Here is a 15,600-nt window from a genome sequence, read left to right on the forward strand (position 1 = left end):
AAACCTTCCCCTGTGAAAGCTAATCCCAGAAGCTGCACCACTGCATCCCTAAATACTCCAGTGACTATCTCTGGAAGACAAAGACGCTTTAAAAACGTATGTATATTTTTGGTTCCACTGGGTCTTTGTTACTGCGCAGGCTTTCTCTAGCTGTGGCCAGTTGGGGCTATTCTTCGTTGCGGTGAGTAGGAAGTGAGAGAAGCCACCGGAATGAGAAGCCCCACCGGATCCCCGCACTGCGACTAGAGAAAGCACCTGGGCAGCAACGGAAGTCCCAGCACAGCCAAAAATAAATAAATAAATCAGTTCAGTTCAGTCGCTCAGTCGTGTCTGACTCTTTGCGACCCCATGGACTGCGGCACACCAGGCTTCCCTGTCCATCACCAACTCCCCGAGCTTGCTCAAACTCATGTCCATTGAGTCGGTGATGCCATCCACCCATCTCATCCTCTGTTGTCCCCTTCTCCTCCCACCTTCAATCTTTCCCAGCATCAGGGTCTCTTCAAATGAGTCAGCTCTGCATCAGGTGGCCGAAGTATTGGAGTTTCAGCCTCAGCATCAGTCCTTCCAATGAATATTCAGGACTGATTTCCTTTAGGATGGACTGGTTGGATCTTCTTGCAGTCCAAGGGACTCTCAAAAGTCTTCTCCAAAACCACAGTTCAAAAGCGTCCATTCTTCTGTGCCCAGCTTTCTTTATGGTCCAACTCACATCCATGCATGACTACTGGAAATGCCACAGCTTTGACTAGATGGACCTTTGTCGTCAAAGAGATGTCTCTGCTTTTTAATATGCTCTCTAGGTTGGTTATAGCTTTTCTTCCAAGGAGCAAGCGTCTTTTAATTTCATGGTTGCAGTCACCATCTGCAGTGGTTTTGGAGACCAAGAAAATGAAGTCTGTCACTATTTCCATTGTTTTCCCATCTAGATTTACTAGAAGTTGCCGAACCTACCCTGAGTGGGTGTCAGCGATGGCTCTGATTCTCTTTCTCAATGATTATCTGAGATTACTTAGCCTTTAAAGAAGAAAAAAGAAGAAGAAGAAAATGTGTTCAGGCAGATGGGAAGGAGGGGTGGGGTGGGATGGGGGTGGCAGGTCCTTTCCCTCCCAGTTTGGGAAGTTCTGCTAAGTCCAGGTGGAGCCGCACCAGGACAAGAGGACTGAAGAACAGGCTCCCTCTAGTAGCCACTTTAAGAATAGACTGAAGCCTGGCAAAAAGAGGAGAGGCCAGTCGGGAGTTGACTTCAGCAAGCCAAGAGACAGAGGATGGGCTGATGACATAAAATTTATATTTGAAGGTAAGACAAGGCAACTTACGCATAAAATTCTCTGTGTGTTTGTTTGGGCCTTGCCTCTCCCCTTTTTGTGAGCATCTGTGTTATACATTAACCAGATTCCCTCATAGGAGGGAATTCCTGGTGAACCATAAAAATAATTTTTTTTTCTTTCTTCTGACACTAGCTACGTAATCTTTTTTTGCTTTGGCCATGCAGCCTATGGGATCTTAGATCCCTGACCAGAGATCAAACTCATGCCCTCTGCAGTGGAGGCACCGTGTCTTAACCACCAGATGGCCCAGGAAGTTGCACAATGTAACTTCTTTTAAAATATATATATTTTTTTATTTATTTGGTTGTGCTGAGTTTTAGTTGTGGCATGTGGGATCTAGTTCCCTGACCAGGAATTGAACCCAGGCCCCCCTGCGTTTGGAGCATAAAGTCCCAGTCACTGGACCAGCAGGGAAGTCCCCACAGTTCTTTCTTAAACATCCGTCCACAACCTTTCTGGCACCAGGGACAAGTTGTTGTTGTTTTTAATTTTTTTGGCTACGTTGCACAACATATGGGATCTTAATTCTCCAGCCAAGGACTGAACCTGGGCCCCCTGCATAGGGAGCACAGTCTTAGCCACTGTAATACCGGGGAAGTCCACCAGGGACAAGTTTAGTGGAAAAGAATTTTTCCATGGAATGGGGTACAGGGGGTGGTTGCAAGATGATTCAAGTACATTACATTTATTGTGCACTTTATTTCTATTATTATTACATCAGCTCCGCCTCAGATCACCAAGCATTAGATCCTGGAGCCTGGGGACTCCTGTCTTAAAGGGTCAGCGTCGTTTCCCAACTCTGTAGGAGTCTTAGGGACTTGTTGCTTGCCTTGTACACGTGCTGATCTGGACCCTGTAGCAGTGAAGTTTATGGAAAATGTTTGTATGTCACCTTGATGTACGGTCATTTGTCTCAAAAACGTATATGACTGTGCCTTCGACTTCTATCAAGTGCAACAGTTCTCAGAGATGCTGAAAGCCTGTCTTCTGGGTTATCACCTTCAGTTTCACCTGAATAAAAGTTTCCACTTTCTTCTTGATTGTTAATTGAATTTTAGGTGACAGGACTGAGGGTTCTGGCAGTGGAAGGGTGAAAAGTAGTTTGATCCTGGATCCAACTGAAAGAAGAGAACAGATAATGACCAGGCTGCTGCACTGGTCCCTTTCTTGTCAAATACAATCCTTTCGTTTTGTTTTCCATACTCTTACTCTCCCTCATCTTACATGGGGTGGTCACTCACGCCACATGAGTTGGGAAATGGAGGTGGGGCATTCCAAAGAATCTCCTCCTGTTGCCTTTCTTTTCTTTCTTTTTTTAAGGCTATTTATTTGGCTGATCAGGTCTTGGTCATGTCACATGAGATCTCCAGTCTTCACTGAGGTACATGGGCTCTTTAGTTGCAGCACGAGAACTCTTGGTTGAAGCATCTGGGGGAGCCCTTTCTTCCTACTCAGTACACGACCCTGCCAACAGCCAATTTTTAAACCAGGAGCCTTAGAACATTAAAACTCCAACTTCACACTCAGTCCTCACATTTAGTCTCTTAAATGATGTACTTTGTCAATGTAAAATAATCAACACTCTCTCTCTTCCCACTGAAATGATCTTAGTTTCAGCCCCTGCAACTTTGCTGGACTAGGAACCTCTCCTGTTGGGTCCTGGGACAACCTTCTGACCCACAAGCCCCAGACTAGCACAGGAGGAAAGAATATTAACCTTGTTCTCTGGCTTGCTCGTGATCCACAAGCTCTGGAAAATTAGCAAGTGGTACCAAAGGGGTTTCCCTGGTGGTACCGTGGGTAGTGCACCTGCCAATGCTGGAGACACCAGTTTGCTCCCTGGTCCGGGAAGATCCCATGTGCCATGGAGCAACTAAGCCCATGTCCTGCAAGTACTGTGGTCTGTGGAGCACAGGAGAAGCCATCACAATGAGAAGCCAGGGCATCCAATAAAGACCCAGCACAGCCAAAAATAAATAAATGCATTTTTTTTTTAAGTTTCTATTACACTCACTTAAAACAAAACCTGATCAGTACTCACTGAGGCAACACAGGTACTAAAATTGGAATGATACAGAGATGGTTAGCATGGCCCCTGAGTAAGGACTACAGGCATATTTATGAAATATTCTATATTAAAAAAGGAAAACTTGATCAGAACATGAGACTAAGCTTTATGCCTCCAATTAGTCTGCGTGTTGTTACACTTCACTGCAGAAATATAGTTGGTTTAACTACAGAAAGCTGGAGCTGGATGAAAATTGCCCAGATTGCATCAACAGGCACGTTTTATCCAATCATGTCTTTGAATGCATTACTGTCCCAGGCCCTATAAAAGGGAGGAGCTTTGGGAGGGCAGACCAGATGAGCCCAATTCAGAGAGCAAGTCACACCGTGAAGAGCCCTCAGCTGTCAGCCCAGGATCACCCAGCTTGAGGTTCAGTCTTCTGGAGGAGGTGAGTGTCCTGGACAAAGGGAAAACTTTAAACTTGGTACTCGAGCCAAAGCTCAGTGCATTCATATGTGGGGAAAATTCACAGGTACCGGCTTTTCCAGGCTTTCAGGTACAGGCACTCAGTCGTGTACAACTCTTTGTGACCCCATGGACTGTAGCCAGGTTCTCCTGACCGTGGGATTTTCCAGGCAAGAATACTGGAGTGGGTTGCCATTTCCTCCTCCAGGGGATCTTCCTCACCCAGGGATGGGACCTGCATTTCCTGTAGCTCCTGCATTGGCCAGCAGATTCTTTGAGCCACACGGGAAGCCCTTTTTCCAAGCTTAGAGCATTTTTTTTTTTTTTTTTTGACAACTTCTCTGGCCCCAGAGAGTTTGATGTTATGAACTCTGTTCAAAGACCTAGCCTGACTGAAGGCACTTCTTTCTTCCTTGTCTTCCCTTCCCCGCTCAGGCACACTTTGTTGCATGCAGGATCTTACTTCCCGGAGCAGGGATTGATCCTGTGTCCCCTTCATTGCAAGGCAGATTCTTAACTGGACCGCCAGAGAAGTCCCAGATTCCAAGGTCTTAGCCTCAATGCCCCGCAGTGTCCCTGTGGGGTTGAGTGCATGTCTGCAAGTGTGACCAGATGGTCCGTGTGTGCCTGGGGTTGTCGTGAAAGAACTTGTGGGGAGGCCCAGATGGAGAAACCATGGGATCTACATAAAAATAATAAAAGGCCAGTGTACTTGGATATGGAGGGTCATATCCAAGTGGGGGTCAGATGCATGCGGGGCCCTTGGAAGTAAAAGCATGGAGTCCTAACCGCTGAACTTTCAGGGAATTCCCCATTTGAAACTAATATAATGTCATATATCAATTATACATGCTCCAGCTAGGCCCTGTGCTGCTGGGAAGGACTTGAGATTTTTCCCTGGGGGAAAAGAATGCTAAAACGGGGTGTCCTTAGAAGTTTAGCATTATATAGGGCCACCTGCCAGTACGTAATACATGCATTAAGAAAAGGAAAGTAGGTATTAAATTTTCTCCTATGGGGTCCTCCTGGATTTATCTTTGCTTTTTTATTGATAAGATCAAGGCAGTTGATCTGATCAGACTGCTTGATGGGGTTAACACCAAATGTGAAATGTCATCAACTAACTGAAACCACGGCTTCCCAGGTGGCATTAGTGGCAAAAAATCTGCCTGCCAGTGCAGGAGATTAAGAGACGTGATCCCTGGGTGGGGAAGGTGCCCTGGAGGAGAAAATGGCAACCCTTTCCATTATTCTCACCTGGAAAATCCCATGGACAGAGGAGCCTATCGGGCTACAATCTACGGGGTCAAAAAAGGTTGGAGACAAAACGGCTTAGCATGCAGATACGCAACAGAAAACAATTTGTCTTCTGTGTGCCTATCATACTCCCACCAAGCCCTTTTGTTTTATGGTATAAAATTGAAAAAAACATATGTATATATGAATCCTCGAATTACTAACCATATAGAAAATTGAAAAGGACACAAAAATAGGCAAATTATATACAAGACAGACTTAATCATTTTTTAGTGAGGTCTAACTGATATATGACATTATATTAGTTTCAAATGGGGAATTCCCTGGAAGTTCAGTGGTTAGGACTCCATGCTTTTACTTCCAAGGGCCCCGCAGTGAGGAAAAAAAAAAAAAAAAACCAAGCAAAACAGCAAACAAATTTTCAGATGTACAATATAATGATTTGATATTTATAATATTGTGAAATAATCACTAAAATCAGTTCAGTTCAGTTGCTCAGCTGTGTCCTACTCTGCAACCCGTAGACTATAGGACGCCAGACTTCTCTGTCCATCACCAACTCCAAGAGTTTGCTCAAACTCAGGTCCATCAAGTCAGTGATGCCATCCAACCATCTCATCCTCTGTCATCCCCTTCTCCTCCTGCCTTCAACATTTCCCAGCATCAGGGTCTTTTCAATAAGTCAGTTCACATCAAGTGGCCGAAGTATTGAAGCTTCAGCTTCACCATCAGTCCTTCCAATGAATATTCAGAATTGATTTCCTTTAGGATTGGTTGGATCTCCTTGCAGTCCAAGGGACTCTCCAAGAGTCTTCTCCAACACCACAGTTCAAAAGCATCAATTATTTGACGCTCAGCTTTTTTTATGGTCCAACTCTCAAATCCATATGTGGCTACTGGAAAAACCATAGCCTTGACTAGATGGACCTTTATTGGCAAAGTAATGTCTCTGTTTTTTAATATGCTGTCTAGGTTGGTCATAGCTTTTCTTCCAAGGGGCAAGCATCTTTTTTTTTTTTTTTTTTTCCACCAGGCTCCTCTGTCCACGGGATTTTCCAGGCAAGAATACTGGAGTGGGTTGCCATTGCCTTCTCCAGGGCAAGCATCTTTTAATTTCATGACTTTTTAAATAAAAAGCTTATTTTCATGGCTAATTAAAATCACTAAAATAAGTCATTAATATCATCACCATATATAGTTGTGAAAATTTTTCTTATGATGAGAACATTTAAGATTTACTTTCAAAAATTAAAGATATTTACTCTCTTAGCAACTTTCAAATATGTAATTCTGTATTATTAACTATAGTGCCATCTGCACTTCCTTCCACACACCAGTGGGAAAGGGTAGGGATTAGAACCACAGATAAACCATAATAAAGCTGTAACTTTGATAAACACTGTGAAGCAGAGACAAATGTTGTTCACAAGGAAGAGTAACTTTGGAGGGAAAAACAAAACAGGAAATGTGATGAGGGAAATTTTCCTAAGTGATGTATCATTGAGTTGTGTTGCAGTGATGTAGCTGGGGTAGCCAGACAGATGTCTGTGCCTGATGAAGTTTTCAGCACAGAGAAATCAAGTGTATGGATTCCATCCTACTGCTTTTATTTGGTTCACTTTGCTCTATTTTTTCTAATATTTTACTTTCCTACAGTAATTAAAAGAACATACTTTATACAGTTCAGTTCAGTTCAGCCGCTCAGTTGTGTCCGACTCTTTGCGACCCCATGAATCGCAGCACGCCAGGCCTCCCTGTCCATCACCATCTCCCGGAGTTCACTCAGACTCACGTCCGTCGAGTCAGTGATGCCATCCAGCCATCTCATCCTCTGTCGTCCCCTTCTCCTCCTGCCCCCAATCCCTCCCAGCATCAGAGTCTTTTCCAATGAGTCAACTCTTCGCATGAGGTGGCCAAAGTACTGGAGTTTCAGCTTTAGCATCATTCCTTCCAAAGAATCCCAGGGCTGATCCCTTTCAGAATGGACAGGTTGGATCTCCTTGCAGTCCAAGGGACTCTCAAGAGTCTTCTCCAACACCACAGTTCAAAAGCGTCAATTCTTCGGCGCTCAGCTTTCTTCACAGTCCAACTCTCACATCCATACATGACCACTGGAAAAACCATAGCCTTGACTAGACGGACCTTAGTCAGCACAGATCGTTGCCTTTTTTAACTGGTGGCTTCCCTGGTAGCTAGGACAGTAAAGAATCTGCGTACAATGCAGGAGACCAGTTTCAATCCTCCGGGAAGATCCCCTGGACAGGGAAATGGCTACCCACTCTAGTGTTCTTGCCTGGAGAATTCCATGGACAGAGGAGCCTGACTAGTTACAGTCCATGGGGTTGCAAAGTTAGATAGGATTGAGCAACTAACACTTTAATTATATTGAGCTGGTCTTAGGTCTTCCATAAATCAAGTGACTGAATATATGTCACTCTGTATTGGGACACTATTCTGTTATGTTGCTCTATTTTCTATTTTTGTGGCATTATGACACCATCTTAATTATTATAATTTCAATAGCATTTTACTATCCGATTTTGTAAATCCTCCAAGCTTATTTTTTAATATTTATTTTTATTTATTGTTTGTTTGTTTGGCTGCACTGGGTCTTATTTGCAGCATGTGGGATCTAAGTTTCCTGACCAGGGATTGAACCCAGGCCCCCTACATTGGGAGCTCAAGAGTCTTGGCCACTGGACCACCAGGGAAATCTCCCTCCAAATTTATTCTTCAGAAATACCCTATTTTTTTGGCCTTTCACTACATGTCATTTAGAATTGCTCTGTCAATTTGCTCTCTCTCTCAGACACACACATCTTCTGAATTTTCCTTGAAAATGCATTGACTATACAATCCATCCAGAGAGAACTTCCATTTCCAATAATATTGAGCCTTTCAATCAATTCATAAACATGGCTTTTCTCTTCATACATTTATTATCTTGTAGATAACTTGCATATCTTACATTAGATTTGTTCATAGTTATTTAATGTTGGAAATTATGATAAAGTTATTACTTTAATTTTGTTTCTCTTATAAAAATTGCTTTTGGAATATTGACCTTGTAAAAGGCACCTTGTTAAATTCATCTAGTCTAATATTTGTAGATATTTAGGGGTTTTTCTCAAACAAAATCCGGCCATCTATAAATAATAGTTGATACATTTTCTTTTTTACATTTTAAAAATTTTAAACTGTTTTCGGCCCTGCCATGCAGCATACGCAATCTTAGCTCTCCGACCAGGGATGGAGTCCATGTCCCTGCAGTGAAAGCACAGAGTCCTAACCAGTGGACCACCAGGGAAGTCCTTGATACATTTTCTGATCTTACTTAACCGGCTGGGTACCAGTCATATGTTGTATAGAGTTGACAGTGGACTTCCATCTCTCAATCCCAAGAATAAAACTTTTAAGAACAATTTTTGTTGTACTTTTAAGAGTAATTTTTGTTGCAGTTCTTTTGTAATTATTTTACCACAGTGAAAGTTTCCTTTTATTCCTAGCTTAGCAAGAGTCTTTCTTAGGATTGAGTACTGACTTTTATTAAACATATTCAATGTATCTGCTTATATGGTAGTATGTTCTTTCAGTTCTATTAATGTAAGAAATTATGTGGCTTTTGGAAATTTAACTCAAAATGCATGCAGAACATAGAATTCATCTACACATAATATACTTTCTTTACACGTGACTTGGTTTCATTTGCAGATATTTAGTTGAGGATTTGTACATCTATACTCATATGAATTACTAGACAGTAGTTGTCCTTACTTTACTGCATTTGTAAAGTTTCATGATCAGGAAGGTTCATTAATTAAAATAGGAAAGTCTCCTCTTTCCCTATGCTCTGTGAGAATTTGTGTATTATTAGTTATTACTTTCTTAAGTTTCTCAAAATTTACCTATGAAGTTATCTGAGCCTGAAATGTATGCTCTCTCTTTCTTTTTAAATTATACTGGTGATATATATATTTAGATACAAATCCCCTGTTTCTATTGTATGATCGTTAAGCATCCAACACTATCAGCGTATGCAGCATTTAGGCAACATTTGATTGTTACCTAAATAGTGAGATACAAAAATAAGAAATAAGAAAACTTATAAAATATTATTTATAAATGCCCTGATGTTGTTTTAAAGCAGATCTCCAGAAACAAAAGACCTCAAGAACTAAATCCTTGCAGTTGAATCTGTAAGAAACATTGCCAAGAATGGATTTAGGTTTTAGAGCATCATTTCAGCGTGAACCATTCAAGGATGACCCAAAGTCAGCAAATACAGACTTTATCCCAAGTCGAGGACCCACTCTGCAAACAGCAGAGGATATCTCTAAGTTGCAGAACACTCAGCCTGGCTTATTGCAAAATGGCAATAACTCACGTGCGAGGCAGGAACTGCAAAGACTCTATAAGTCATTTCATTTATGGCTGCAGCCAGAAAAACACAGCAAGGATGAAATTGTTTTTCAACTTGCCCTGGAACAATTTATGAGCAATCAGCACTACAGTGAAAAGTCTACTTTGAAAGAGAAATGGGAAGCTAGTGGTGGAGACCTGGAGAAATTCGCAGAAGACCTGCATGATGACTGCATAAAGCTACCTGACTTGGTAAGTAGAGCATTCTGACCTCTGGGATGAGGGGCAGAAAAGAGTAAGGAATAAATAATACATTCAGTTGTTGATGCCTGGAAGAAGAGAAAGAAGGGTTACTGTAGACCAAGTTATTAGTCAGATCACTCTTCCTCACCCAGACAATATTTACTGTCCCAAGTAAGCAAGAATCAACATTTTATGTGTTTATTCAGTGAGGCATATAGGAACGAACATAGTAATTAGTGTAATTGATTTTCATAGGTGAAGTGCTAAGAGGACCCCACTGAGAAAATGTCAATTGCGCAGAAACCTTAGGATTAGAAATGCCTTGACAAGATCTGGTTCTTCCCTCAGAAAGCCTTGTTGCTGTTCACTCAGTTGTGTCCGACTCTTCGTGACCCCATGTGCTGCAGCACGCCAGGCTTCCCTCCCTCCACTATCTCCTGGAGTTTGCTCAAATCCATGTCCACTGAGCCGGTGATGCCATCCAACCATCTCATCCTCTGTCACCCCCTTTTCCTTTTGCCCTAAATCTTCTCCAGCATCAAGGTCTTTCCTAATGAGTTAGTTCTTCGCATCAAGTGGCCAAAGTACTGGAGTTTCAGCTTCAGCTTTAATCCTTCCAATGAATATTCAGGGTTGATTTCCTTTAGGATTGACTAATTTGATCTCCTTTCTCCTTGAAGTCCAAGGGACTCGCAGTATTCGTTTTTTTTCCATCATGGAAGACACACTAAAAAAGAAATTACCATGAAATTTGATACAAGCAGAAATGAGGGCAGGACAAAGAGGTATGGGAGCCCACAGTACAAAGATATTGGGAAAGTCTGACTGAGGTGGGTTTTCCAAAACTGGTTTTATCACACAGTAGATCCATGTGTGAATAATCATGCCTTTTTTTTTTAAAATAGGTCCGTGTCCGCATGCAGGGGCAGGAAGCCCTCTTTTCAGAAAATATGCCCTTAAAAGAAGTCATCTTTCATCTAACCAATCAGTTGTCAACAGGAGGGATGAACATGGGAACTCCGTCCTGGACTGTGCAAGATACGTCCCTGGAAACAGGACAAAGTGAGTGGGCAGAGCCCAGGTCCCAGAGGGGTGGCCCATGTGGGCTCTTTCTTGGGTATAACTTCACTGAGTCACTTTTTCGACTCCTACAGGAAATGAAGATAAAGAAAATGATGGCAACATTTCTGTTAAAACTCATCAAGTAAATGACAGTATTATTAGTCCAAGCAATCAAATACCTTTCCTAATCATTGTCCAAGAAGAGAAACATCCGAGGCTGGAAGAAGGAGGTGTTTCTCTAGAGAATACACGAAGCTCCAGAAGAGGAGCAGGTCCAGGCCCCTCCAGGCCCCAGGACGGATCCCTGAAAGGACCCTCCTCTCAAGATGTCCTCATGGAAGTGGAACCAGACCAGGTCTCCCCTGAGCCTGTTTCCACCCGCCAGAGCTCTGAGGGGACTTCTGCATGTGGGGAACACCAGGAAAGATCCTGTAGAGCCCCAGAAGTATACAGATGTGAGAGATGTCCCAAGACCTTCAGGCATTCCTCTCGGTTCAGAATTCACCAGAAAAGACACAACAATGAGAGAACATATATTTGTGCCGAGTGTGGCAAAGGCTTCTTCCAGGCATCCGACCTCCATGTGCATCAGAGGATTCACACAGGAGAGAAGCCCTTTGTGTGCAGCACATGTGAAATGGCCTTCACCCACAAAACCAACCTTCGGGCTCATGAGAGAACCCACACGGGAGAGAAGCCCTATGAGTGTTCCCTCTGCCAGAGACGCTTCCGCCAGTCCTCCACCTACCACCGCCATCTTAGGTTTCACCAGAAAACGACCCTCAAAAGTGCTGCACACTAAATTAAGCTTCCTTGGCTACAGCCCCAATGTAATGGATATAAATATGTATGTGAATATGTATATTTCCACAGTATTTCTCCATTGAGAATATACTTTATAATTTCCTCATGTTATTCTCATTGTCTCACACCACTCGAATGTAAGTTTAAGGAAGACAAGTAGTTTCTCAGCTTTTTTCACTAACGTATCCCATGTGCTTTGAAATAGCTGACACATTTCAAGCAACCAGTAAATATCTGTTTAGTACATGAATTTATCTTTAATATTAGTGTTATTTTTAAAATTTAGCCCCACATGAGAAGACGATGAGTTCCCATGCCAACACACACTATCACTGAGCTCATAGTGGCCCACTGAGGCTTTTGCTGCCTGCTACCCTGTTCCCTGTCCACACCCTTTATCTTGTGGGCGTCAGCTTTTCAGCAACTGTGAATCTGGGGAGATCTGGGTCCCGCTGAGGACATCATATCTTATTGTCCTCCCAGGCCTCGACCTTCCCCTCAAGCTCAATAAAATGGCTTTGTTACCAACCAGGGTTCTTGGCCTCCTTTCTTAATCAACAAAAATTGATCAGAGGCCAGAAAAGAAATTAAGGCAAGGCTTTTTTGAGGTCCCTGCTGCAGCAGAGGGGAGCGATAACAAACAATAGGTTCACTTGTATTTTTACTCCCCAAGGTGGGGCTCAGCACCCTACTTTTGCTCCTGACCCTCTGCTTTTGCTCCAGTTTCTTCAAAAGTGGCAATTGGGGACTTCTCTGGTGGTTCAGTGGTGGAAAATGAGCCTGCCAATGCAGGAATTACAGGTTGAATTCCTGATGCAGGAAGATCCCACATGCTGCAGGGCAACAAAGTCCCCGTGCCACAAATATTCAGCCTGTACTATAAGCCCTGGAACTGCAACTACTGAACTGGTGTGCTGAAACTACCAAAGCCTGAATGCTCTAGAGGCTATGCTCCACAGCAGGAGAGGCCATCACAATTAGAAATCCATGCACCACAGCTAGAGAGTGGCCCCCACTCACTGCAACTACAGAAAAAGCCCATGAAGCGATGAAGATTCAGCACAGTCAAATTAGCAAAAAAATAAGTAAAAAATCCAAATACAAACGAATGAAACTGGACCCTCAACCTAACACCAGGTACAAAAATTAACTTGAAATGGATCAAAGACCTAAATGTAAGAGCTTAACTCTAAAACTCTTAAAAGAAAATAAATAAATGTTCATGACCTTGGATAGGTCATGGTATTTTAGATAAGACACCAAAAGCAGAAACAACAATAGAAAAAATAACCTGGACTTCATAAAAAAATTTTTTTAAGTGGCAGTTGGGTTTTTTGGAGTGGAGAGAATTCCCGGCCTGTGCAACCTTGAGTGACTTACCCCGGGTGACACGAACTGTGGTCCATAGCTCTGGACGTTCCTCTGCTCCAAACAGCCTCATCCCTTGAGTGGCTGGCACCTGTCAGGGAGAATCCCTCCCAGTTCCCTGGAGCAAAATGAAAACTCCCTGGAGCAATTTCTGGGAATTTGGGAAGGCGCTCTCCCTGGCCAGGATCAATCTGCTGTGGGCATAGAGGTCCTATCTGGGGTGCCATAAATTGTTACCAACATCGCAAGTCCGTGTGCCTGACACAGAGTGAGGCCCATCAATACTAAACATTAGAGTCTGAAACAGAGAAAGGTTTATTACAGATTCATACAGAGATGGGTGGCTCATGCCCTAAGAACCCCAAAGTTACTAAAAGCTCTCAGCAAGTCCCTTTAAAAGCAAGAAGTGAGGGATGGGCATGGTTGGCTGTTGCAGACTTCTCAGGGTCAGATCCTTTGTTCTTGAGGTCCGGTCACGGTCAGGTAATGATGTTCCTGTAAGTCTCTACCAAATGGATGTTATTATCTGTCCTGACAAGAAAGGGCAAAGTCCCAAGGCACAACTTTCACCCTCCAAGGCCCCAGTCCTAGCTAAGAGGAGGCAGATCTCAGTTGGCAGCTCCTTCAGGGCCAGGTTTCCATATCCTGCCCAGCTGTCATCCCTGAGGAAGCCAGGCATCCAACCCAACTGGCCCTCTGTCTCCTCAGGCCGCCCAAAGTGGAAGACCAGGTCTCACAGACCACAACTCACACAGACAGCCACTGCTATTAGGTCACAGAGAAAGGGATGGGGGAGAGGTTCACCGCTGCCTCAAGGCCTGGGCCACGGCTAGTGGAGGGCCTTAGTAAGGGCTCTGATGCTCTCTGGATGTAGACCTCAGTCTGTTCCCTGGGCTCTCCAGCTCACCCACTGGCCCAAGGTGGGTGAGATGGAGGGCCTCCAGAAGAAGGTCTGAATCTGCTTCTTACCTCACTCTCCACTTAATGACCACCGCATCATGGACCTTTGACTGAATCGTTTCCCCCATGGTCCCTCATTGACAATTACCTGTCAGCAGGGCCCATTGAGGTGCTGACCAATAGCTGAGCAGGACAACTACCAGGTTGTTCATTGAGAGTTAGTTGCTTGTGGGCGGGGCCCACTGAGGCACTGGGCAATGGCTGAGCAAGACCTGTTGCCTAGTAACAGGGTGCAGAGTAATGAAGCACAACAGTGGCTACCTGCTAAGGGCTGGGCCCTTCCTGCTCTGTGAGGCTCACCCTACCTGTGCAGGCAAGCATTTATTTTTAGTCCCAAACAGAAGTAGCTGCACTTGATGGAGGCTGAAGTAATTTCTTTCTCAACATTCTGGTGATCTACAGACAAGATTCCCAGAAATCAGCCTTTGGCCTCTTTTAAAAGGAGTGAAGTTCTTCCTCCTAAAGGAGATCAGTCCTGGGTGTTCATTGGAAGGACTGATGCTGAAGCTGAAACTCCAATACTTTGGCCACCTCATGCGAAGAGTTGACTCATTGGAAAAGACCCTGATGCTGGGAGGGATTGAGGGCAGGAAGAGAAGGGGACAACAGAGGATGAGATGGCTGGATGGCATCACTGACGTGATGGACGTGAGTTTGAGTGAACTCCAGGAGTTGGTGATGGACAGGGAGGCCTGGCGTGCTGTGATTCATGGGATCGTAGACAGTCGGACACGACTGAGTGACTGAACTGAACTGAAGTTCTTCCTCTGCTCCCGGAAGTTGGCAGCGCCACTTCCCATTGTCACTGTTGTCATCGCTCAGTGGTATCTGACTCTTTGCATCCCCACGGACTGCAGCACGCCAGGTTTCCGTGTCCTTCACTGTCTCCCGGAATTTCTCAAACTCATGCCCATTGTCCCTAGTGGGGCCGGTTTACACTTGTTCCCTGTGACTGACGCAGCACGCCCCTTGCCAAAGCTCATAGAGCAGAGGGAACTCTGGGTAACGCGGAGTGTCTGGACCACAGGGTTGGGGCAGAACGCCCGGCATCACGCAGATGGCGGTCTTTGTCTGCTCCTGGATCTGTACACTCCAACACAGCTTCAAGAATGTGGTGTCTGGCCCCAGGAAGGTTCGAACACAAATGTCACCCCCACCCCCAACTTCACAGCGATATGTCTGAAGGTCGACGATGGTGAATAACAAATGTGCTTGGATCCTGTACTTCTCCTCCCCTTAGGGATCCCACTCAATGCACACCTGGGATGGCAGTCACCGTGTTGAGCGATCCTCTTCATGTAATTCAGGGTTCTCCATGTCCTCCCCCTACCTCACCCCCATCTGTGTCCTAAGAATAAGAGGCGCCTAATCAGGTCACTTCTTTCTGGCCACAAAGACATTCTTGATCACCGTCTTGAGTCTGCACTGGGAAAAGGCTTTACAAGTCTAGCAGATGTAAGGAAGCTTTTACAGCAAGTGCTCAGGTGTTCAGCTCTGGGCAGTACACACTGGGAAAGACCTTATTTGTAGGGTAGTGAATAGGGTAAATCTGTTAGCCAAACTCCCATCTCAGTGACCACTTGGGGGTTCACACTGGAGAAAGGCTTTATGGCTGTGTGGGATGTGGCAAAACCTTTATGTAAATACCAAACTACAGTAGAGCTTGAAAATCAGTAGATACTCATTGAACATTTAATTTTTTATTAAGCGTTTACTTCTTTATTAAAGAATCGAATGAACATG

At 44.1% G+C, this 15,600-nt stretch overlaps 1 protein-coding gene and 1 non-coding gene across 2 annotated transcripts; both read left to right on the top strand.

Moving 5' to 3' along the window:
• Nucleotides 1-3,364: 3,364 nt before the first annotated feature.
• On the top strand, nucleotides 3,365-3,471 carry LOC138419898 (U6 spliceosomal RNA). Its single transcript, XR_011249147.1, has one exon. It is a non-coding gene; the product is annotated as a U6 spliceosomal RNA (small nuclear RNA).
• Nucleotides 3,472-9,276: 5,805 nt separating this feature from the next.
• LOC138419658 (zinc finger and SCAN domain-containing protein 4-like) lies at nucleotides 9,277-11,527 on the top strand. Its single transcript, XM_069552501.1, has 3 exons — nucleotides 9,277-9,672; nucleotides 10,569-10,725; nucleotides 10,818-11,527. Exons 1-3 carry the CDS (start codon nucleotides 9,277-9,279, stop codon nucleotides 11,525-11,527), a joined length of 1,263 nt encoding a protein of 420 aa, XP_069408602.1.
• The last annotated feature ends 4,073 nt before the right edge of the window (nucleotides 11,528-15,600 follow it).

Source organism: Ovis canadensis, chromosome 14 (genome assembly GCF_042477335.2).
Source record: "Ovis canadensis isolate MfBH-ARS-UI-01 breed Bighorn chromosome 14, ARS-UI_OviCan_v2, whole genome shotgun sequence".
NCBI classification, from domain to species: Eukaryota; Metazoa; Chordata; class Mammalia; order Artiodactyla; family Bovidae; genus Ovis; species Ovis canadensis.

Coding starts and splice junctions, on each gene's coding strand:
- LOC138419658 (XM_069552501.1), top strand. CDS start 9,277: ATGGATTTAGGTTTTAGAGCATCATTTCAGCGTGAACCATTCAAGGAT. Junction 9,673..10,568: donor GCATAAAGCTACCTGACTTG/GTAAGTAGAGCA, acceptor TTTTTAAAATAG/GTCCGTGTCCGCATGCAGGG. Junction 10,726..10,817: donor GTCCCTGGAAACAGGACAAA/GTGAGTGGGCAG, acceptor CGACTCCTACAG/GAAATGAAGATAAAGAAAAT.